Source organism: Anguilla rostrata, chromosome 6 (genome assembly GCF_018555375.3).
Source record: "Anguilla rostrata isolate EN2019 chromosome 6, ASM1855537v3, whole genome shotgun sequence".
Lineage (NCBI taxonomy): Eukaryota > Metazoa > Chordata > Actinopteri > Anguilliformes > Anguillidae > Anguilla > Anguilla rostrata.
In genome coordinates, this window is record NC_057938.1 from 49,487,379 (window position 1) to 49,511,356 (window position 23,978).

A 23,978-nucleotide genomic window follows, 5' to 3' on the forward strand; every position below is an offset into this window, starting at 1 on the left:
GCTAGCTAATGTTCTCTAGTATGCTGCAACACCCCACTATACTGACTACAGAGACACTGACGTCCGTAAACATCAATACTGTATAGCGCTAGCTAGCTGGTTTACTGACATTCGATATTCCAGCACAGTTTCCGATGTGCCCCAAATAAAAATGCTTGGGGAACAACGCATTGCTGCAATGTAAATAGGAAGCTCGGTTGAACTTAGGCCCCTCCCGGGACAAACCAGTTAGCTTATTAGCGATGTAGTTTCTGTTAGCTACCTCAGGTCGATGTTATTTTATGGTGGATTTAAACATCATTTGACTGTGGTGGGGAAGCTATACCGGTGGTCAAGGACGACAGCAGGTAGCTAACGTTATGTTTCAACTTCTCTTTTCTAAAAATCGCTTTTTGACTGAATGCAGCCTTTGCTAGCTACAATCGAAACGGATGTCAGCGTGCTTATATCAAATAAACACGCTTGTCAAACATTTACGGTAGGTAGCTATAGGCTTTATAGCTGGCAGGTTAGCCAAGTAAAATGGAGTTGGATAGCTAGAAACAAATCGTTTACAAGTATGTGCTAAAGTTAGCTAGCTTACATCCCATTCTTCCAAGGACCACGGCAAACTTCATAAATGTTTGTTTTAGCTTGTTGGAGACGTGAAAATTTACGCGCTTTGTTTGAGTTGAAAGACGCCTGTCAGCAGAATGCAAGTTTCAAAATTATTCATCCTTTGGTCTAGCATTTCAGTTGACCAAATTTTGTTGCAGCGTTATTAATGTGATACATCTTCAAGGTGTAAGGCAGGTACAAATTCAGACAGCTTGCCTGCTTTGTAGCTAGCTGTCTGGCTGTAAGATCACATGACATTTGTACTAGGGGGGTAGGCAACGATGCAATTTCCACTGGTCTCAGACAGTGCGCTTAAGAAATATTCAAAATGCATGTTTTAGCAGAGATGGTTACAGTACCAAATACTTCTTCCTTTTCTTCCCTTGTGATTGAACCCGTGATCATAGGTCATCATAATATGCATTTGTACAGTACTTCAGCTACTTCAGCTGCATTTTCAATAGCCTACCTTTGACCCACTTGGCAGATTACTATTAGAGCTAAGAGTAAAATCCAGTGCTGCCATTGTTCTGGTTGTGAGAAGAAAAATTAACGGATTTAGTCGGAACCAGTCACAACAGGATTGAAATAAACTTGATTAACTTTTAAACTGAGTTTATTAACTTTTAGATAACATTCAGTGAAATACTGGCAATAAGAGTGGCCAAGTTAAATATACGCATCTCTAACGTACATGCTACTAAAATTCCGACCTGTGACATTTAAACCTGCGGTTTTAAAATAAATTTAAGAAGTAAAAGTCCAAGTCGTTGGGTGAACATGTTGTAACAGATCAGAGGCTACAGGATTTCCTTATAGTCACAGTGATGTACCACACCTACACAAGCGATTTCATATCACGAATGGCATTCTCCTGTTCTTAATTATCAGATATCTGTTTGAGGTGACTCAGCACGTGCACTAGGAACCGCTGTTCTTTGACGTTCTGTGGAGAGCCCTTTTACTCTTACCTAACATTTAGGCTTACGCTTATCAATGCACGGGCTTGTTTCCAGTTCAGTGTACTTAAAAGAGAATATAAATGTTCATTGAAATATTGACACAATTATCCATGACTGAAACAAGAATTTACTACACACATTTACCAGGATAAACTAGGAGAACATGAAGGATGGAAACGTGGGAAATTTTAGCAAGAAACAAACCATAGTATTGGTTCTACCTTCATTTCCAGTGCTAGCAATACCTCTATTGTGCTGTGATTCACAATCATCATTACATCCACCAAAACTAGTATAAGTATTATAATGCTTGCCTATCCCTATCTATCTACTGAAGCTATAATGTGGGCATTACAGTAAATAAGACCTTTTGTTTGAATAAACGGTTGCTTCCTTGTGGCCTCAATTTGACAGCTCTTTGGAACAAGTTGCGTCAAGCTCCCATGGGGAACAGCTTCAGTAATGCCTTGGGAATCCCCCCAGGAAAAGGTCCCAACCAGGTGGGGTGTACGGACCTCATGGTGGGCCATACAGTGGAGGTAATAGCCTACACGGCGAGGCTTTGAAAAGTTAGGGAACTGGGCTTGTAACTGAAGAGAACTCATTAACCATTTGACAGTCACATTAACGAGCATGCAGTTTCAAAATTAACGCACGCTGGTGATCTGATTGGTTGCAGCGTCGTTAACATTACGAGCATTTGGCGGGCACTTTTATCCGGAGCAACTTGCACAGCGTTTCACATAGTATCCTTTTCACACAGCTGGATATACACTGAAGCCATTCAGGGTAACTACTTGTGGTTGGTAGTGCGACGGCAGTGCCCTACCTGGGAATCGAACCTGCAACCGTTGGGTTACAAGCCCAGTCCCCAAATCCTAATGCTATGACATCAATGCTACCCCATTTGTATCACAATTTACACCCTCCTCTTTTCAGGGCTCTTTCTTCCGGCTTTACTACCCATGCGTAGAGTCTCCAGGTAGTGAAATGCCGTGTTGGGTACCAAACAAAGAGTACTTCGACGGCCTTGCGGATTTCATGAAAATGAACAGAAGCCTCGCTGAATGGATCTTTAATTATATGTTTGGTAAAATGCATATTTCATTTTTAGTCACTGTGCTTTTCCTTCGAATTATTCTTATTCTAAGTTCCCTGCCAGTAACATATTCAAATACGATGCATTTACTTGAAAAGCGTAGTATTTGCAATTAATGTTTAAAAATGATGTGACATAATGTTATGCTGTTCTTTTGGTTTTTTCAAATATTTGTCTACCAGGATCCTTTAAAATACCTGCTGCTATGGATGCGCCATTTAAGCCTAATGGAAAGTATCCATTAATAGTCTTCTCTCATGGATTGGGAGCTTTCAGGTACATCTAACTCAACTGCTTATTCCTGCTGAAGTTAGGAACCCTGAATCCTTTGTGAGGCAAAGGTATGAAGCTTTGCTCAAATAAAAATGTTTTTTTCTTCATCCCTCTATCAGAACTTTATATTCAGCGATATGCGCAGAAATGGCTTCCCAGGGTTTTGTTGTTGCAGCGGTGGAACACAGGTAAAATTAAATCTTTTTTTTAAATTAAAAAAACAATAGTGCCTCATTAAATAATGCTAAGGTCTAGAGCAGGAGGTTTCAACCTTTTCTGATCCAGGGACTCCCACCCAGGCTCAAAGGCATCCAGGGTACCCCTATCATATGTTTAAAGTGGTTATATTAAAAAAGAGAATGGAAAAAAAGGTTTTACATTTCAGAAATATTTTCCTAAATCTGTATATCAAGTCTGGCCTGGGGCCCCCACTGGTCCACGGACCCGCCCCACACCCCACACGAAAACCCAAGATCTAGAGCACGAGCAGAGATTTAAAATGAGTCAGTTCATAAATACAGTTTCCCCAGTGAGTCGTTTACCCCTGCTGCAACTGTGGGTTGTTTACCTCTGCAAGTCTTTTAGAGGGGGTCTGCTGACAATAGTACAAACTAGGTCATCACATTTTTATCAATACAGGCTGCTGGGGCTATATGGATAACATAAAGCACATGTCATGATGTGCCATGAGGGGTGTAGACTTAAATTCTGCTGAATTCTTGTCATCTGAATGTCACAGAGATCCGAATAGGTTTAAATGAACAAGCATGACACCAAAGTGATGTAATATCATGTAAAGGTCTCCTTCTAATTGCAGTTTAGAAGAGAGTAAACGTTGCCAGATGTAGACTGACATTTGTGTCAAATTTTGATTTTATCTTTTCGAAGAGACAAATTTGCCTCCTGCAAGCCATGGGAAAATTAGTACATTGGTCTATGAAAGTATGCAATTGTAGTTTTTTCAGTTATAAAAACAGCATTCTTCGCATTCATTCAGGGATGAATCCGCATCGGCAACATTTTATTTTCAAGAGAAGGCTGTTTCGGAGGAACAAAATCAGCAGGCAACCAAAAACACTCATGCTGCCCAGAGTAATCTTGAAGAGAAATGGATGTACTACAGATCTCTGAAAACGGGGGAAAGGGAATTCCCTCTCCGAAATAAACAGGTAAGATAAATCGGTTAAAAATAAATCCAGTTTTTCATTTATTTATTTTTAAAGAAGCATAATTATCATTTCATTGTCTCTTCATATTAATTTCACACTGGATACAAGGTAACAATGCTCACATAGACTTGGGAGATGTGTGTTATTTGTAGCAGGAAGTCAGTTAAGAATTATCTTGAATTTATGACTGCGTTGATACTGTGAAACGTTACATTATCACGCCATGGCACGTCAGTAATTCAGAGTATATTTATATGGTCGGTGATATGTAGACTCAACAAAAATTAGCATCAAATGATTATTGGAAGGTTGCCTGCTAAAAGGAAAATAATGGTGGGGGTAATATCAACATCAGTTTAGTATTCTGTGGAAAAAGAATTCTGGTTTCATTTTGTGTGTGAATTTTCAGGTGAAGCAGAGAGCAGATGAGTGTATAAAAGCACTGGATATTCTCACGGGGATCAACTCGGGAAACTCAGTCACGAATGTGCTACAGTCACGGTTTGACTGGACTACATTAGAGGTATGTTTTCCAGGAAACCGGCTCCAAACCGGCAAAACAACCTGCTGCTGACTTTCTGCGACGGACTGTAAGTGTCGAATGATGTCTCTCTTTGTGCTGTGTTTTAGAATTCTCTGGACATGTGTCGAATAGCAATAATGGGGCATTCCTTTGGAGGGGCAACAGTCATCGAATCCCTTTGCAAGGAACTCAGATTCAAGTAGGTGAGATTACGCATATACAGTGACCTCTGTAATGCTTTGGACAAATGCATATTTTATCTTGATTTGGCTCAGCACGCCACAACCGTGGATTTGTAACCAAGCAATTCACATGTGGTTAAAGTGCATATTCTCAGCATTTATTTAAGGTTATTTTTCTACACTGGTTCCACTGTGTAGAAATTACAGAACTTTTAAAACATTCTCCCCCCCCCCATTACTAAAATTGCAGAGTACAGAGCCAAATCAAGAAGAAATATCTCTTTATCCCCAACATTATGGAGCTCAGTACATTAGAAGTATACTGTATATAGACACACAAACACACATATAAAATCCTGTCTATAAGCAATACAATTCAAAATACTGATTTGTTCCCAAAATAATATAATTCCATGCTTCCCAAAAAAAAAACTAGAATTGTTCATATATTGTGGTTTTATTATAAGTTGTCTACTTGCTGTACAAAGGCCTTAACATTTACTGCAGTAGAATTATGTTCCAGAAGATTTGATAATGTTGTATCAGTTTGGCTGGCCATCAGCATACAAAGCAAGATCTGCTTTTAATGGAATCATAGCAATACAAATGTTTTATCTCCGCAGATGTGGGATTGCTTTGGATTCCTGGATGTTTCCATTGGATGAGGAGATCTTCCCCAGAGTGAAGCAGCCAATCCTGTTCATCAACTCAGAAAAATTCCAGTGGGCGGGTAACATCATCCGCATGAGGAAACTGGACTCTTCAACTATACCGAGGAAAATGATCACTATCAGGTCAGAGCATATGCTATGGTGACTACACTAAGTTGGGGGTCAGTGAGCGGGTTTTGATCCTGAAATAATCCGACTAAACTTGGATATCAGCCAACCACTGACAACATTTCTGAAATAGTCTCAAAGGAACCTCTCATTTAAAAAGCTAAATTAAAAAAAATATGAAAATTAATTAATAGAAGAGGCTATTTTCCATACATTGTATAACCTTTTTCACAAAGCAGGATTACTAAATTACCTGGATAACTGAGTAAAACCCAGCCCCTCCCAAATCTGGAACATGTGGATAAAAAACTGTTAAAAAAAACTTGTTCTGGGTTTTACTCAGCAGTTATCCAGCCAACGCAGTAATCCTGCTTTGTGAAATACGCTCCCTGGTTTTAGTACTGACCCCTGTATTTCTGTTTACAGGGGAACAGTTCACCAGAGCTTCCCAGACTTCACCTTTCTCACCCGCCACTGGATCGGAAAGGCATTAAACCTGCAGGGTGAGATCGATCCCCAAGTAGCGCTGGATCTTTCCAACAGAGCATCTTTAGCATTCTTTCAGAGGCACTTGTGTAAGTATAAATAGCTTTGTAAAGCATGCTGTTGTTTCACTAATCATGCAGGACAGTGCAAGTGTGCCAAGACACTGGCAACAGCAAGCATAATCAGGGTTCCCACTCGTCGTGGAAAACCTTGAAAACCTGGAAATTTATCGACTAGTTTTCCAGTCATGGAAAACACCTGTAAAATGAGAAAATATCCAGGACACATCCAGGACGGCGGCTTTAGGTTTCAGATGCTTTAACTTAATTCAAACTCAAGTAATCGGCATTAAAACATGCTGCTAATCCTCTTATCACAGTGTGCACACCCATTTTCTACAATCTAAGCTAATGTGCCACAGAGCTTATATGTGCACTTTCCTTTAAATTGTAGATGGTTGGTCTTATTTTCAGTGATTTGTAAATTACCCATATACATTTTTACAAGGCATAGTGTTGTTGATATCTTCTACATCTAAGCACTATAAAAAATACAAGGTCCCCTTCCCCTGTTACAGGTTAACAACTATATTGAAATGGTCAGTTCTCACAAGTTACCTTACTTAGGCCTAGAAATGTAACATTGGTCCTTCAAACATTTAAAGTTCTCTCGTTCTACAGCTCTTGAAAAGGATTTCAGTCAATGGGACCACCTGCTTGATGGGCAAGATGACAATCTCATAAAAGGAACAAACATAACTGTGCCTCAGTCTTCAATGTGAGAAAAGAAAGCCACAAGTCCAAAACAAAAACAGACTGCAGAACAGAAATTTCCTTCACCATATGCCCCTTTGTTATACTGAGCTTATCACAGACGCTTTGTTGTGTCCTAATTTGTACTGGGATGAGCAGAAGTTTGGACCACTTCAAACCAAATGGGGAATTAAAATAAAAACAAAAATGCTTTGATACATAGTTTTAAAGTATGTGCAGATTTAGGATACAATTTTAGCTTTTATACAAAAGTCTAGCCTACTTGTAGCCTATTTATCATTGTATCTTTCCGTCTATCTTTAGTTTCAGGGAGAAGTCATGCTGTTGTACAATGTTTGTATGAAGGGTCATGGCTGGGGTACAAAGCATCGGTTTGAAATGTTCATTGCACTGCAAAGCCAGAGAATGACAACTCTACTTGTTTCAACTTTTTGCAACCTCTTACACCTATACAATAATAAAATTTCCAATTTGAAATCTGAAATTTGAAGTAAAAAATTCAAGATTAAGATGAGCCTAATTCTCTTGATTTAAATAATTTAACTGACCTTATCAAAGAAGCAACACAAACCAAATCTATTTTTGGAAACAGAATTTAAAAGGATTCAGAATTTCCTTCTTTAAAAAAATTTAAAGCCAAGCAATAATCCAAATTAAGTGCCTTAAAGTGCCATGTATATTGTAGATTTTACAAAAATGCTGTTAAGTTTTTGTTTTAATTTTTTTTAACGATAGTAATACTGGAAGAAAACACTACATTATATTTCAATGCGTGCGCTGACATTTATAAATTATATTCAGTCCAACTGACAGTTGGGGGGAGAGTTTAAGGTACAACTTTCCAGTACAGTCCATTTAATTCTGCAATATGAAAATGGTTCAACATGGTTCCAGCAGTCGATGAAAAAAAAAAAAAAAAAAAATTACAAATGCAGACCCAAAATCAAAGCATTTTAAATAATATGATGTGCCATTTCTACAGCTCATCATGGAAGTACTGCAACATGACCATAACCCTTGTGAAATGTTAATTCTGTTATTTTGTATTTTCAAGGTGAATAAAAGATTGCTCAATCAACTGCGTTGAAATGTTGACTTTATTCCGTAACTATTTACAGTGCTGGCCATAAATGGACTTAGGCATTAGAAGGTTGCAAAAGCATGTGCTTATACACACAGACAACTAATTATGAAGTACACCATGTTTATTGTGCTTCAACAACCACACGCCAAGCAAAAGAAAATGATGATGCCATTATGAGGGATTTCAATCACTTCAATTAAATTCAAAAAATTAAGGTGCACCATTTGTAATTCTTGATTGGTTTAGATGTTGGTAAGCACTTGATATGCTTATTCCAGAATTCCCTGAATTTAGATTTCAGTTCTAGAATTTAGCTTCCAATCAAAATGCCGTCAAAAAATTACAAAAAGCCATTCTAAGACACCAACTGGTTTTCAGGTTTGACCAAAACAAGTGGCTGCACAATACAATATGATCCCTCTCAGAACTGCTAACAAATAATTCCCTGCTGTTAGAACACAAACGCAAACATAAGCAAAGAGTATTTTGGAAACGCCTACAGTCATCACAATTTCTCACTGTACCAGGTTTCCACTTGAGTATTTACATAAGAAATCAAATGCATATTTAGAGACATGAAATCAAGGCACAAATGTCTTTTAGAATACCACATATATAGGAAGATTCCACTGGATTGCATTTTCCTGTCCGAAAGGATGTTATTGCTGCTACAGGCCTTGTCAGAATTTTAATGATGGTTCAATATAGCTCGTCAAAATAATGACAATGGCTAAAGAAAACTACAAGAACTGTTTTTTTTTTCCTGGTACAAATTAAGTGTTAATACGCGTTTAAACCCAAAAGCAAGTGCCTCATTCAGAAATTAGTTTTACAGAGCACCGACAAGTGCCTAATATAGGGTAGCCAAGTGTAACAGATTATTAGTCCAGATCCTCGGATTGTTCCTTCTCATTTGCCCCGAGCTCCCGAACCAGCTGTCTGCGCACTTGCATCTCCTTGACAAATATGACCTCGTCATCGGACATTTCTTCGACTTTCAGAGTAAGATGGGTCACGTGGGACATCTGCTCCTCTGAACGGACCCACAAGACAGAATACATTTCAGAAATGGCAGCCATTTTAAGACAGCTATAACCCCAGAATATTTCCTTTTTTTCCCAAAATTTGCAGTGTACAACTACACTCAGGCACAGGAATGTGCTCTCCATCAAAGGGCTCGCTTGTTCTTCCGTTTGAGCTGGCTGGGCTTTGCAGACGCTGCAGAGGAGGGCACTTCAAACATTTATCCTCTCTCAAAATGTCCTTAGTTCTCCACAACAAAATCCACTTACCGAATTGAGCTTCAGCTGAAGCAGGGGTACCAGCCTGCTGCGTCTCACTCTGGACCTATGATCACACAGGTATTGCAACACAGGTTCAGAATTTGCTTTCAGTGTCCACTCAACAACTCATCGGCGAGTTGAAGCTTAAGGTAAAATAAGTTACCGTTTCATCCGTCACAGACACGGGTAATGTATCAACTCCACCTTCAGATGTCCCGTCAATCTCGCCATCCTGGTCTGTAAAGAGACCTTACCATGTCATTATAAAACTACCAACCCAACTTGAAAGAGACATTCATATGATGTGTGTATGTATATGCATATAATACAGAGATTTTAATATATAGGTAGTGAGAGAGGTCAATGGTGGCTGACATGGGACACACAAAGGTTACTTCAATAACACTTACATGAAAAAATAACACACATATGGTTCAGCTTGACAGACCCTTGTCACCTTGACAGTTCCGTTTTTATTTAGCATTTGGCTTAGAGTTAGTCAAGGCCAAATATACTGTATCAGTAACCACAAGCACAAAGCAATCTGGCAGTACACACAGCCACTTACCACAACATTCCACATCTGTAGCACTGTCATAATGGACCTGCGAGTAAATAGAATTGCAGGCTTTAAACATCTGTTTTTGGGTTTACATCCTAAATATTATCTTTACAAATGGCCTGTAAAAAAGTTAAAGTTCACCTCCTCTGAAGCACTTCCTGGTGAAAATTCACCACGTGCAGGCTCTTCTTCATGTGCCATGTCCTGTGCTGTTAAAACATTCTTCAAGGATCAATTTCCAAACCAAGATAAACCTCAATAGATTCCTCCCTAAAGCTGTCTTCAGGTTGGAAATGCAGTAATATTTGAGGCTGCTTTGGGGATGTCTTGCACAACTCATTAGTCCATGTTTAATTAAATGAAAATTAATTTTAACCTCAAGTTTTCAAATCTGTTAATTTAAAAAAAAATTCCATCACTACCAATGTCCAAGAAATGAAAATAGTGAATATTTATGGCAAATTTAAACGTTATCTTACCTAGTTGGAATTCACCATGCGATGAACAGATGTCAGAAACTGGATCACGCAAACACTGAAAGTAGAGTTCACCTTCTGATAAAGGCATTCTCTTACACATTACATATCTTCAAATGAGAAACTTTACAGGCATATGGGAAAACATTTACATGTTGTACAAGCACGTAAAATAAACCAACCTGGGCTGGTGTTTCAGGAATTCTTTGAAAGACATTCTGCATGTCTACGATTGCTTCTGCATCATGGTCCAAAAGAAAAACCTAAATAATTAATTATAAATTGAAAACCACAAGCGCAGCTGGAAACCTGGAACTGGACTAATTATGATAAGCAACTCAGAGTATGAACATTGTTATTGCTTATAAGCCCTGATCCTGGAGATCAACCGTCCTGTAGGTTTTCACTCCAACCCCAAGAAAACACACCTCATTCAGCAAGAGGTGTGCTTTGTTGGGGTTGCTTGAGATCTTGCAGAGCTCTTAATTACTAGAATCAGGTGTGACAAATTAAGTTTGAAATGAAAACCTAGAGGATGACAGGATCTCCAGGAAGAGCATTAGGCAGCCCTGATCTAGAAACTGCATGCCATCTACACGATCATACAGTCTCAATTAAGTCCATCTTGCAAAATAGCCTTGTTCCATTTTCAACATACCCCAGGTCAACCACATCCTGTGTCATCTCAAGTACTATGCATTACACAATTACTATACTGTCCAACAATGGACTGTATGCCAAATTAAATAAATGTCTATTTAAACTTCTTCAACGTAATAAGCACTTTAGATTCCGTGGAAAAATTTTTACAGAATAATGATATGATACGGCAAAAAACAGTTCAATGACCTATATTAAAATCTACTATGCTTACCTTCGCGTTGTCCTCTGATATTTTCACAATCTTCGCTCTGCACCAACTGTCGTGAGCATAAGACCAGATAAAACACTCTGACCCAACACAGAGCTGCTCTTGAGCCTTCATCGGGTCTCCAAATTCTGAGAATGGTGAAAAATAATTTGTGTTGAAATTCATAAAGATTATAGTTCCAGAGTAACAGTGCATGAATAAAGACATTTTGAGACCAGCCAGTATACAAAAAAATTACAAATGTGCTAAAATTGATAAAAACTACAGTTTGAGTAACAGACAGTGCATGAATGAAGACATACTAGGAAAAATACAAATATATGCTAAACTGCATAAGGATTATAGTTCCAGAGTAACAGTGGATTCTGTGAACAATTAGTACACAGAAAAATACAAATATATGCCAAATTGTTTTATCACAAAACAATACAATCCATTCCATGAATTATATTAAATATTTGAGTACTCACTGGAATCAATTCTGGATGTGTGGTATTCCTCCACATTTTCTTTCATTTCTTTTCCTTCTGAAAACAAAGGCACTGGTCCCATATCTTTTAGGTTTGGCCCTGTGCACTGTTTGAAAACCTCCTCGTAAATGTCGCTATCGGTCTGTACTTCTGCACAGTGGTCTTCCTGCAACACCATCAGTTCATCAAAGCTCTCGCCCACCTTGTAGAGCAGGGGATCGGTTTCGTCCAGTGCGCAGGCATGTTCCTCAATAGCTGTGTTCCTGCTATCAGCAGGTGCAACATGTTCCTCAGAGTCCTTGAACGGCTCACTAGTAGACAGTTCACTCTCACAGCTCTCTTGTTCAGACATCGCAAGGCAGACGGCAGGTAATTCCTCTGAGGGAGAAGCCATTAGACAAGACCCTTCGGCTATGGACGCACCTTCTGAGACACATTCTGTACTTTCTTCCAGTACTTCTGGAGGACAACTAGGCATGTGTATACTACAAGTGACTGCACAGGTGGTCTCTGAAACAGAATCTGTAACCCCAATCAAAGTCAAGCCTGTGTCTTTTGAGTCTTCACCGTGGTCAGAGGGAGTGCGTGCCCCATCACTTGCATCCTCTGTGACAAATGAAGTCTCTTCCACTACATTTCCCCCTCTTGGGATTGTGTTTCCTTCATTGTTCTCTTCACCAACCGTAGCCAACACAGCGCATTCCTGATTTTTATCAAAACCGCTCACCAACTTTGAGGTGCAACCTAGTTTCATGTCTTCGTCTTCAACTTCTGTTTTCTCCACAGATGGACTGTCGACTGGACGGTCCAGATGCTGTTCTGGCACTTCAATGGCTTCCTCCCTGTTTAACGATTCCGACTGTTCGGTTTGGCTTCCAAAACTTTGAGGAAAATCTCTGGAGAGAGAAGCGTTCTCCGAATTCTGCTCAGGGCACAGGTCCATGGAGACGGCTTGCCCAGCTGAGTGAAGTTCAAAACACGAGACAGTTGCTTCCGTGGAAGGTTCCTCCACAACTGTGGGCAACCTGCTATCGTCAAGAGAAACTGAATGTTTCCAGTAGTCCCGCATTCTATTATTTATCACTTCTTCATTACGTACAACTCTGACTTGGTACCGAGGGGTTCTTCTATCTTTTGTATTTTTCACTTTAAGAATAGTCACACTCAGCACTTCATCTGTGAGAAGGCCAAAGAACTGATCAGCTGCACTTTCATCCCAAGAGCCTTGTGAGGGGTCGAACCCTTCCAGTAGACACAAAAAGGCCTGAGGGAGAGCCTCCAGCAAAGGAGGTGGTACTGGCATCATGGCGTTTTGCTCAACTTCTGATTCGTTTCCATAATCTACAAAAAGTACTGAGCAGACGTTTTCGGTCTTTGTGATTACCTCTGCACGATACCACTGTTCATCCTCTTTAAAAAGAGCAAGACATGGGCTTCCAGGGTACAAATCACCTGCCCAGGTAGCTTCCTGTAGCGCAGAACTCGCCATTTCTCCAAGCACGTCAGAGATCTTATGGAGCTGGTCAGAATGTGCATACTGACACCAAAAGTAGTCAGGCCCAACTATAGAAGTGGCATACACTTCAAACGTCTGCCCTTCTGAAATGTCAGGCGTTTTGTAAACCAATGCAGTGACATCAATCTTGGATTCATTCTTTGATTTCTCAGGAAGCGTGCTCTCAAACATGCAGCTTTGCGGTTTGTTTGACCGTTTTGTAAATCCATCTGACACCACAGCAACACCACTGTCAAATAATGTATCTGCTAGCACCACATTCTGGTCAACAAGACTGACCTCCCAAGCGTAATCCGTTTGTTTAATGAAACTACACTTAAGTTTCTTCTCAGCATTTTCTCCAACTGTTTTTCGGAATTTTGCCACTATTTCTTTGTCCCACTGACCCTTGTGAGCACTGGGTATTCCACTTAGCAGGCAAGGAATGCTATACCTAGGAAGCTCAAGGAACTGTCTGTCCAGTCTGCATATATTTGAGGATGAAACAGTTGCTGTATTTCCAAAGTCTATGAACTCCACCTGCACTTTGTGGTTTCCCATTTTCTCTCTAACAACAGCACGGTACCAAGAGCAATCATCTGCAAACTCTGCATTCACCAAATCGCCCTGTTGCAATTTGTGTGCGTCCACCTGTTCGAGAGTCGATGGGTCTTCGTTTAGTTTTTCCACAACAGAGAAGATTTCATTTTCCTCATCTGTTAACTGGACAAAGAAACTTGATGGGCTGTTGCAATGTGACACAAAAACTTCAGCGGACAAACCTGGTTTCACAGACTTTGTTGGGAGATCTTCAAGTTTTGGAAGGCTGTGCTCTTTGGTATTAGAGATTACACATGAATCTCCTCCATATTCATCTTGAGTATTCCTTATGGGAGGACCTTCATCGTGTTCAGTGAGAGACTGTGGAATTTGGTGCCTTTGTAGACTTTCATGTTTTCCAAATTTGACCTCCAATGATTCCCACTGAATTCCAACATGGTGCGATTTCTTCACATTTTCCTGTTTTTGTCTGGAACTTGTGTCACTAGCAAATACTTGTTTAAGGCTTTCACTTCTCCCATAGGCCTCAGTCTTTTGTGGTGCCAATTTAGACTTGTAATCATCACTGGCCCTGATGTGTTCAGTATGCCTGGTAGATGGACCTTTCAGGTGCTGTGCTCTGACATCACATTGCTCATACGATACGTTCTCTTTTCCCTGTGCCTCAAGGTGAAACTTCTCTTTAATCCTTGAATTCACTTGAACTTTGCCATCATAGAGCTCCACCATTAGTTTCCCACATGGCTCCTTTGCAACCACTAATGCTCTGAAGGAATGGTCCGTGGCGGTATTTGCAAACCAGCCGTTGACATCACTTGGCACGTTTGCTGGAATATCAGACAGTCCACATTCCACAGCTTGAACAGGCACAGACATAATTTCACTGGCTTCAATGGGAATTGGAAGCAAATCAGATTTGTCCACTTCTAGTGTATCACCGTAATCCACAAATTGCACAAGGATTGCTGGGTGTGTAGATTTAATCTGTCCTCGGTACCACTGTCCATCAGTGTACTTTGCAAAGCACACAGTGCCAAATGTTTGGGGACAACTGACACATTGTAGCTGACGGCAAACATAATTGACCTTTGAAGCCAGTTCCTCCACTAAATCAGAATTTCTTCCCAGCTGGCAAAAAAAGAGGTTGACACTTTTCACACTGGTTACATACACCTGCTCTTCACCTCCCGTTTTGATGTTGTGAGTGGAATAGTAATATGTGTCCAACCGAAAAGGTGGAAGAGGGACCTTCTTTGGAGGAGCACGATCAGCTAAACCCTTTTTAACTAGCAAGCTGCAAACACTCTGAAAGGGTGTTTCAAGATCCACCACATTGAAGACCACTTTCTGGGCATCATACATGACTGCATATATGGTACACCTCAGGTCCACGTGGGAAGAAGCAGCAGAATCCACAAAACCTTGAAATTCCAATATAGCAAGGTCACTCCACTCCAAAGTAGAATGACCAGCAGGATGAATCAAGTTGTACAGACTGCACCGAAAAGCTTGACCTTTTGGTTTCAGAAATGTTGGATTTATAGGTCTTAGGTCTTGTATGGGGACCTTTTGAGTTTGGCCATAATCTATGAACAGTACATCAACATGTGGAGATGCATGTTTTTGAATGATAAGTGTTCTGTACCACATTCGATTGTCAGGATGCCGAGCGATACAGGCCGCTTCCACGGGATGCTGAAACTCACTGTCAGCGTAGTGTTTCTGAATGTCTTGCATGAGCAAATTTAGACTTCCAGCATTCTGTGATATCTGACACCAGAAATCACTTGGGCTCTCAATGTAAGACACATTGACGTCAACAGAACTTCCGATTGGAAACAAGTGTTCTTTGAAAACAGACCTGGTCTCTGTCACAGTGGGAATAGTACTGAGCAAGCCTGGAGTTCCCCCCGGTTTCATTTGGTCCACATCTGAACATTTCCCACTTGCGGCCTGCACAGTTGGCACAACAAGAGGCTTTTCCACTTGCTTAGGAACTGGATTTTTGTCATCAATTTCTGCTAAACCCGCACTGCAAAGCATCTCACCAATATTCTTCTTCCCGCTTGAAGATGCATCAGTTAACTGGACAAAATATTTTTCTTGAGACTTTGCAGATGCATGCACATCCAGTATCTTGTCTTCAGTCGCTTTGAAAAAGAACAGAATCGCACTTTGGCTCCATTTGCCATCCTGTGGCTTGATTCCAGAAAGAGAGCACCTTAGCGCTAACGGGGGCAATGTTTGACACTTCTTTGGCAGGACTCTTAAGTTGTACCAATCAACAACTTCTGTGTTTCCGTAGTCAACAAAATACACCTTTGCCTGTTTTCCAATGAGTTCCCTAACAGTAGCCCTGTAGAAAGCATTGTCCTGTGATCTGGCAGCACAAAAAAGACCAACATGTGGATTTCTGACTAGTCCTTCTGTATCAGCGGAATTGCTGTACAGATCGCTGATTGTATTCATCAACTGATCGAATTCAAGGGCGTACTGCTGTGTCTGAATCCAGAAATCAGACGGGCTCTCAACATACTGTACAACTGCCATGTGGGATGAATTCAGTGGTAGACTTTCTGTTGCCGCAACCACCTGAATTTCTTTAGTGACATTACATTGCCCAGGAGACATCCTCAGAGATTCATTTTCCACCGCGTCTTGACATTTCTGAGATGCTACAACTTTTCGAACAGCATAATCTTCACAAGATTTCTCAGACTCGAGCAAGCATTTTTCCTTCATGCCAAACAGGTTGTTGATGTTCACATTTTCGTCTCCATACAGCGTTACATAGTGGACACCTTCCGACAAGCTTTGGTATTCAAATTTGGCAATCACTGTTCGGTGAAGTATTAAAGATTTCAGAAAGCCAATCTGAGCAGCCGACCACCCAACACCTTTGTCAATTACACCATGGAGAGAACATACATAAGTTACAACAGGCATTCTGAGGAACTCTGCAGCTAAGGGTCTGACATTCTCAAGCTGAACAAAGTCTTTTTTTCCGTAGTCCACGTGCAGTACTTCCACTACGTTGTTAGAAGGAAGGACCTGCTGAAGCACGGAACGATACCACTTGCCATCGCTTCCTCGTGAGGCACAGGGGGACCCCAAATCTTGAGATCTTGCCCCCCCGGTTCTCAGTCTTCCCTCAAAATGCTGGGTAATCTGCTCGGTCAATTTCTTCAGCTCTTGAGAAAAAACCTTCAACTGACAGAAAATACGCAGTGGATTTGTTACCTCTGTGACGATTACTGTCTCAACTGTTTCGGTTTGCAGTTCTGGATACATGTAGCACTGCCGTTTTTCAATTTGTTTGTGGACCTCCACCGGTTCACTTTTAACTGAAGTCATCTGCTTAGAATCTGTCACTACCACTGCCCCACTCAGTGACTGTAAAGACCTTGAAACAAAAAGCTTGAACTTCTCAATGGACAGTTTCTTTGCGAATCCCACTTCGTACATCTGTTTGGATATACACGGAATATCAAGGAGGAAAGTTCTGTGAGGCACCAGCACGTCCTGTACACACCCATTCACTGTTCTGCCACACAAAGATTTCAGAAACTCCAGGGCCATTGGAGACCACCTATTGTCAGGTGACAGAGGCAACACATTGGCAACAACACAAAACTCCACCTCTGGTGGCAGGTGGAAAAAGTCCTTCTGACCCCACGCTAAAGTGCTGAACGTGGCACTCAGCGTTCTTCCCTCATCAATTAGGAACATGCTGTAACTTGTCCCACTTCTTGACACTACACGTGCTCTGTACCATGTTTCATAGACTTGTACCAGGCATAGGTCTCCAGGATTTCCTTCAGATTCCCGAAACATTTCCTTGGGAAACTGAATTTCCCTTCTCATGCGCTGGTAATCTAGCTTTCTCTCTTGATCGAAATTGCCCCATAATTCCACGAGAACACAGAGGGGATTCAAGTTAACTCTGGTAATGAGGATAGTTACATCTGAACCTGGGGTTGGGAGTCCAGGTACTGAACACATTGTGAAAATCCAGAGTCAAGTCTTCCATCAAATCCTCAAACTCCAGGCTCCAGTATACCTATAAAGAAAAAAATAATAATTCCGTTAAGAATATGTATTCAGACCAATTAGGGAAGTACCCAAACAGAGTCCTCAATACTTGTACTCAGTCAGAAAAAATGGTATCGGGGCATCCTTAGTTGATTACAGAGTCAACTCCCCTCAGTCAGCTACCTGGGCCTGAAATGGGTGCAGATTTGACAATGAAAACAAAAGCCAGCAGAGACTGTGGCTCTCCAGCACCAGGGCTGTTGACCCTTGCATTAGCCAACAGAAAGCCAATTGTTGTGGGTCAGTTGACAATGACAGCAGCAGAGGAGAACTGCAGGTGACACAAGTTGAGCATTGTGTTCTAAAAAGGTAAAAGCATGCACTTCAATACTGAGAGCAGTGGCGTACCACGCAGGACATAAAGCCAGGCCTTCAGTAGCCTTACCTTTAAAAGGATGATTACTTTCAATCAGTTTCCATTTACATTTCTTGATTATCAATCAAACAATTGACCAACTAACCAATATCAATAAATGTAGCAGTGAAGGCCGGTGAGCTAGCAAAAGAGGGATGTACAGCACTGTCTTTAAACCAATAATTACTCTCAAACCCCGGACCAGTTACCATGGCAATATACCCCAATTAAAAACGAGTCAGCTTTGTGATATAGAAACCATGGATTTAAAGGTTCCCATACCTCACTTTATGTAAACCACGCAGAGGGAGAGCCGCTCATTTACAATACTGCCAAGTTACAGCGAAATAAAACACAGAAAAAGGTTTAAGTTAGCCTGTAATCTCTCTCCGTAGTACGCTGCCCAGCTCTGTACCAGCCTTGATGAGCTTCACTGCGTTCTTGAACAGACAGCAGATATGCATGTCTCCCATCTGCCACCCACCGATGATGCTTTTGAACAGCACGGGCCCCATTTTAACAGTCACGGCGCGAATTGTGAAAGGCTAGACATACCTTAAGGCACTGGCGTATTAGGGCATGTCCAACTCAATTTTGGGAATTCGATGACAACAAGTCTTTAATGCAACCACAGCACAGTTGTGAAAGAGACTGGTTTGACAGGAATAAATAAAAAAATTCCCCAGATTTTATTTCCCCAGTTGATGACACACCCTCTTTCAGGAGAGGCATTTTTATTGCCAATGAGTCAACTTGCATTTATGAATTTAAGGACTTCAGCAGTAAAATCTTTTTAAAATCTCTGACAATCTATGAATTTAAGGACTTCAGCAGTAAAATCTTTTTAAAATCTCTGACATGTCAGAGTTATGAAAAAACATGGTTATGTTTTGTTTTTGAGGAGTTTGTTTCTTTCACTAAATGTGAAATTGCAAGAAATCATTCAACTTCAGGCTTGATCCAAAGCTGGCTACATGCACTACAATGAAGAGGCTAGATTAATTAATTACATGCAATACATTTCTGGTAATTAAAGCCAAACTGATGCATACCCAAAGTAGAGTAAAATAAAATAAAATAAAAACTAGAGTTTAAGATTATTAACAAAAGACTACAGCTGACATTTCCTGATTATAGCTACATACATATGGTGACAGCCTAATTAGATTATTATAATCATTTATCGTAGCGCCACTAACCATAGACAATACTAGTGACATCCACTGTAAATATTCTATTCACTTCAATGCATTCAAAAAGTCTAATAAGGCTTTAGATGCTTCCATCTATTGTGACTTGCGTGAAGTTGGCACCATCTTCTGGCCTTACAGAAAACTTTTGCATAGCTTACGTTCATGACCCCTTTCGTAGCACTCACACAGACCGAAAGTTAGCTAAATACATTTGCCCGCAATAAATGCGATATTGCCAGCAAAGTAGGTATATTTTTTTGAGTAAGTGGTAGATTTCCGTTAAGTTACTGTTACACTACACTAGCCGTGGCTTAAATGCTGCAGAATATTTAATTCCAAACTGTTGATTCTCCGTTAGCTTAGCAACGACGGTCACCCGTCTTTTGAAATCAGCTCGATATTTTTCCGATTCATTTTTCCATTTTTATTAAACATCACGACATTGCAAATGAATTGCAGCATTTGGCTGGCTAGTTCTTGGCTGATGCAAGACTGCGAACGAACTCAGTCCAAATAGACTGATGCAAATGTTAGCTAGCCACTTGGTAAATAGACTACACTACACCGTTCACTAATGGTAATCAGCTGAATCAATCACTCGAATAGAGCAATGTAACAAAGTGAAGTACACGGACGCTCACCAACGTCTGCGTTCTCCGTGGACGTTTTGGTTTTTGTTTCTTGTTTCACTGAAACAATCTTCCCGAAATCCTGAATTCTGGAACCCTTCACAACACGAACTTGCTTGCAGATTTTTGGTCTTAGCTACCTAGCTGTTTGGCGCCAGAAAATCCTGGGACCAATTAGGATTCGTTGACATAAATAAGGAGGTGTAGCTAGCTTGCGCTATCTAACGGTTGCATTATCAAACTACTGTGTTGTGTAGCTTTCTCAAATTTGTGTGGATGTATGCAAAAGTTTGTGGGCCAAAAAACAAGACACATATATGCAGTGTGCAGAGCCAGTCTAAATTAACGGACAGTCTCTGTATTCTCATCAATCCTGATTTTTTTGGTTTTGTTTTGTTTTGTCTTTGGCGCCTTCGATCGTTCCATATCGTGAGAGAGGGGATGTGCTGCGTTGTGGCACATAAAGTTATGAATTAAACGAATTTTACGTGAGAAAAATTTGTTGTCCGATTAATTGTTCGGCACTCACCATTAAGCATTTGTCATTAATCGACGAAATAAGAGGAAGATGATTCGTGTAAGGCAAAATTGCCGATAGTTCTTAAGATCACCAGATGCATATGGCATATGGCAAATGAATTGACACGTAGTTCCGTGGCTAGAAGAAATAAATATTGCTAGGTGATACTACGCACAGTCTATGATATTATGGTCTTAAGTCAGACTTCAGTGTCAGGGTGACAGAGGCTTGTTACTGCTTACATCTGGTGTTGGATGGGGCGGTGGTTAGTAGAGTCGTCAGATTTTGAAACATGTACCGCACGGTTATGCAATCTCTTCCTAAATATATTTTTAAAGAACATTGGAGTGCATGCTATATGTCCATGAAATGCAATTTTTAAAACTACCTTTTTCTAGTAATTTGAGTTATGTAACCCAAACAAAGCATTTAACAGAACATGATGTGAATTTATTGTATTTGTTAACCTATGCGCTCTGATTTATACGACAGTTCATGAATCATTATAACAATAATTGACTAATATTTAAACAATTGTTTGTATGGCCTAAAATACAATACTACCAAGACGGGTACATCATTAATCTGTATTTAAACTATGCTTAATTCACAGTTAATGGAAAAAGAAACAACCAATTTTGAAAAGGCACCATGTTGTATGTCGGATTTCGTCATCATTCGTCGTCCAAGCCCCCTTTTTCCGGATGCGCTGAAACTGCATTGTGACGTCTGTTGAATAAGTATCTTTAGCCAGTGTTAGCAAAACAAATCGTCTCCGTTTGAGTTTAATTTGTGTCGTTCAAAGAAGGAAATTCAACAAACCCCAAGCAAAAATGGCTATGCAAGCTGCGAAACGTGCCAATGTAAGGACATTGATGTAGCAAAGGTTTCTCTTTGAAGATGTGTCGTTCTTGTTGGCGTGCTAGTTATGTTAGCTATCAGCATTGATATTCTTGATGGTTAGCCTGGACTCGGAGTAGGCCTCTGTTGATGAGCTATTTCATCCAGCTAGCTAGCTAGTTTTAACATGCTGTAATGCGTCGTTTTCCATTCGTTTGATAAGATTTGGTTTAGCGTAACCTGCTTTAGGACGATAGTATATGTGAACGAACGCATTATTTTCGTAAAAACGTCGTAACACTGTCTGCTGTGCTAATGGTGCTAGTTTTGGCCACACAGATATGGTTTTGCCGGTTGTAAATAAACGAATTAGTCTAGCTTACTTTTTGAATTATAATTTAGTCAGTTGATCTTTGAAAGTGGATATATTATTTGAAATGGTATCGTACTTGGCCTAATGTGACGTTCCAGTGTAAGCAGTTAGTTGGTCAATATAAGTTGACACGAAAAACACTGCTTTAACATATTTTTGTGTATCTTGTCTTTTTAAGATTCGATTACCTCCAGAAGTCAACAGAATACTCTACATTCGAAATCTACCGTATAAAATCACAGCGGAAGAAATGTACGACATATTTGGAAAGTATGGACCAATAAGGCAAATCCGAGTGTAAGTAAACGTTATTTTAATATTTATGGTTGTTCGAATTACAAAATGGTAAATCTGTAATTGTACGCTCCATATTCCTGATGTGCTTTTGTCCGGCTAGTGGGAACACGCCAGAGAGCAGAGGAACAGCATATGTGGTCTACGAAGACATATTTGACGCAAAGAACGCCTGCGATCACTTGTCTGGCTTCAATGTCTGCAACCGGTATCTCGTGGTCTTGTACTACAATGCTAACAGGGTAAGTATGATACTCTGTGCTGTTAGCAAATCTAAGCACTCAATGTGCATTTTCATTCAGAAGTAAGGATTTGATACAAATTTCTAGGCATCCAAGTCTTTCTGTCCTGAAATCAGCAACCAGGTTTAAAAAATAGACTGAACCCAATGTGTTATTCTACATTCAGGGTCATCCCAGCCATTGGGGTGCTGCCATTGTACCCTTTAACAGGGTGCTTAACTTTAGTTGCTTCAGTAAATATCCAGCTATTAATGGACATGTAAAAAATAATGTAAGCTAAGTCACCCTCATCTATAAATAAAATGTCATAGATGAGTGTCAGCTACATACTTAAAAAATACTTTGATGAACTCAATTTTTTTTCTCTTAATTTTCAGGCTTTCCAAAAAATGGACACCAAGAAAAAGGAGGAACAGTTGAAACTCCTCAAGGAAAAATATGGCATCAACACCGACCCACCAAAATAGATGTTTTGTTAAATAGAAAGATCCATGTGTACATCATTTTTCTTAAAACTTCGGTGATTTTGATTAAATTTGAGTGATTTTGCCTCTCCCCCCCCCCCCCCCATCGTATTTACAATGATCTACTTTGTATAATACATTTACATTATTTTGCATCTTTTTATACACTGTAAGACAGTGTGTATGTATGGTTAATTTGTTCAGTCTGTGCATTTGCAACATTAAAATGACAGTTTTTGTAATCGCATGACTCTAAATGGTGTTTTGTATCAAATAATTGTAAAAGTTGACATTCATAAGGTCTGTGAACTACCAGATCCTTCTCAGGGGAATTGCCCTGTTAATATGAAAGGGGCCACTCATCCAGCTCATTTTTGTGGGAACATTGCAATGCTCCCAGTATTTGACTTGTGTTAAGGGAGTGTTCCATAAGTACTCCTCACAATTTTGCTAAAACAAATCGATGCTGGAAGAATGATGAGCTGTAGACGACATCAAGACAGGGAATGCATTTTACCACATTCTGGGTGGTGTTCGTCAGGACGGAATCACAGTAAAACAGAATGTCAAGCAGTTGGATACCAGATATTCTTGGAGTACTAGTGGTAAGTGTGTTGAATTGAATTCTGAAAATGCTTCCACTCTTCATATGCAGTCATGGCATCTCATCTTTAATACAAGTAGTCGTACCTCAAATGGTGATGAAAAGTCTGTTGGATTTCTCCATTAACTGACATTTGTAGACAAGTTTTTTGTGTAATTAGTAATAGAATGAAATAGCTTTTTGCATTTTTGTTAATTACAACAAAAATAATAGAGACCAAATGAGATGTCAGATGATCTGATTTAAATTAGAATGAAATTTAAGTTCAAATTACAGAATTTTTAGCTGTCGCCCCTTTTCCTTGCACATTGCTTTGTAGTCCCATCTCTTATTTGGCAGTACGTTCAACCCAGCCGAGCCGCTGGAATTGACGGGACGGATTTCAGAGTTGACTCTGAATAATGCAGCGATGTGAAGCATCCAGTGCAGCAGTCCTGTTTCATAGCGGTATCAGTCCTCTGAGCAGTTCTGGAAAATTCCAATGCGCTGAAGCCCTTTTTTTCTCTCTGAGTGCTTACTGCCATCTACGGGAAGAAAAGGCACATGGCAGTTGGACGTTTTCAGCGTATAGTTTTTAGTTCGCTGTCTGGGGAAAACGTATGGGTACTGATTACAATTTCAACTGAGGTCAGTGCAATTTGACCTTTGAATCTGCCCTGGGATTCAAAACAACAGACATAATTTATTGTTAATATTGCTGTCAGTGAAAATTGGTGATATATAATCC

The 23,978-nt window shown here is 40.1% G+C and overlaps 3 protein-coding genes across 5 annotated transcripts; 2 read left to right on the plus strand and 1 right to left on the minus strand.

Moving 5' to 3' along the window:
* Nucleotides 1–98: 98 nt before the first annotated feature.
* On the plus strand, nucleotides 99–7,921 carry pla2g7 (phospholipase A2, group VII (platelet-activating factor acetylhydrolase, plasma)). Of its 2 annotated transcripts, XM_064340298.1 has the most exons (11): nucleotides 99–347; nucleotides 1,974–2,098; nucleotides 2,499–2,649; nucleotides 2,841–2,934; nucleotides 3,051–3,119; nucleotides 3,929–4,100; nucleotides 4,510–4,623; nucleotides 4,731–4,822; nucleotides 5,429–5,599; nucleotides 6,011–6,159; nucleotides 6,751–7,921. In XM_064340298.1, the coding sequence occupies exons 1-11, from the start codon at nucleotides 272–274 to the stop codon at nucleotides 6,849–6,851; spliced, it is 1,314 nt and encodes a 437-aa protein (XP_064196368.1). In that variant the 5' UTR covers nucleotides 99–271; the 3' UTR covers nucleotides 6,852–7,921. The 2 variants fall into 2 exon arrangements, with proteins under 2 accessions (XP_064196368.1, XP_064196370.1); XM_064340300.1 differs by lacking the exon at nucleotides 1,974–2,098 and having other exon boundaries at nucleotides 216–347.
* On the minus strand, nucleotides 7,551–20,407 carry tdrd6 (tudor domain containing 6). Of its 2 annotated transcripts, none has more exons than XM_064340294.1 (10): nucleotides 19,927–20,407; nucleotides 11,590–17,705; nucleotides 11,123–11,247; nucleotides 10,431–10,511; nucleotides 10,252–10,306; nucleotides 9,914–9,981; nucleotides 9,779–9,815; nucleotides 9,374–9,459; nucleotides 9,220–9,274; nucleotides 7,551–8,960 (listed from the first exon to the last, which is right to left on the minus strand). In XM_064340294.1, the coding sequence occupies exons 2-10, from the start codon at nucleotides 17,645–17,647 to the stop codon at nucleotides 8,809–8,811; spliced, it is 6,717 nt and encodes a 2,238-aa protein (XP_064196364.1). In that variant the 5' UTR covers nucleotides 17,648–17,705; nucleotides 19,927–20,407; the 3' UTR covers nucleotides 7,551–8,808. The 2 variants fall into 2 exon arrangements, with proteins under 2 accessions (XP_064196364.1, XP_064196365.1); XM_064340295.1 differs by having other exon boundaries at nucleotides 9,374–9,447; nucleotides 19,927–20,406.
* Nucleotides 20,408–21,111: 704 nt separating this feature from the next.
* Nucleotides 21,112–22,889, plus strand: sf3b6 (splicing factor 3b, subunit 6). Its single transcript, XM_064340301.1, has 4 exons — nucleotides 21,112–21,297; nucleotides 21,826–21,944; nucleotides 22,045–22,183; nucleotides 22,561–22,889. The coding sequence occupies exons 1-4, from the start codon at nucleotides 21,268–21,270 to the stop codon at nucleotides 22,648–22,650; spliced, it is 378 nt and encodes a 125-aa protein (XP_064196371.1). The 5' UTR covers nucleotides 21,112–21,267; the 3' UTR covers nucleotides 22,651–22,889.
* Nucleotides 22,890–23,978: the final 1,089 nt, after the last annotated feature.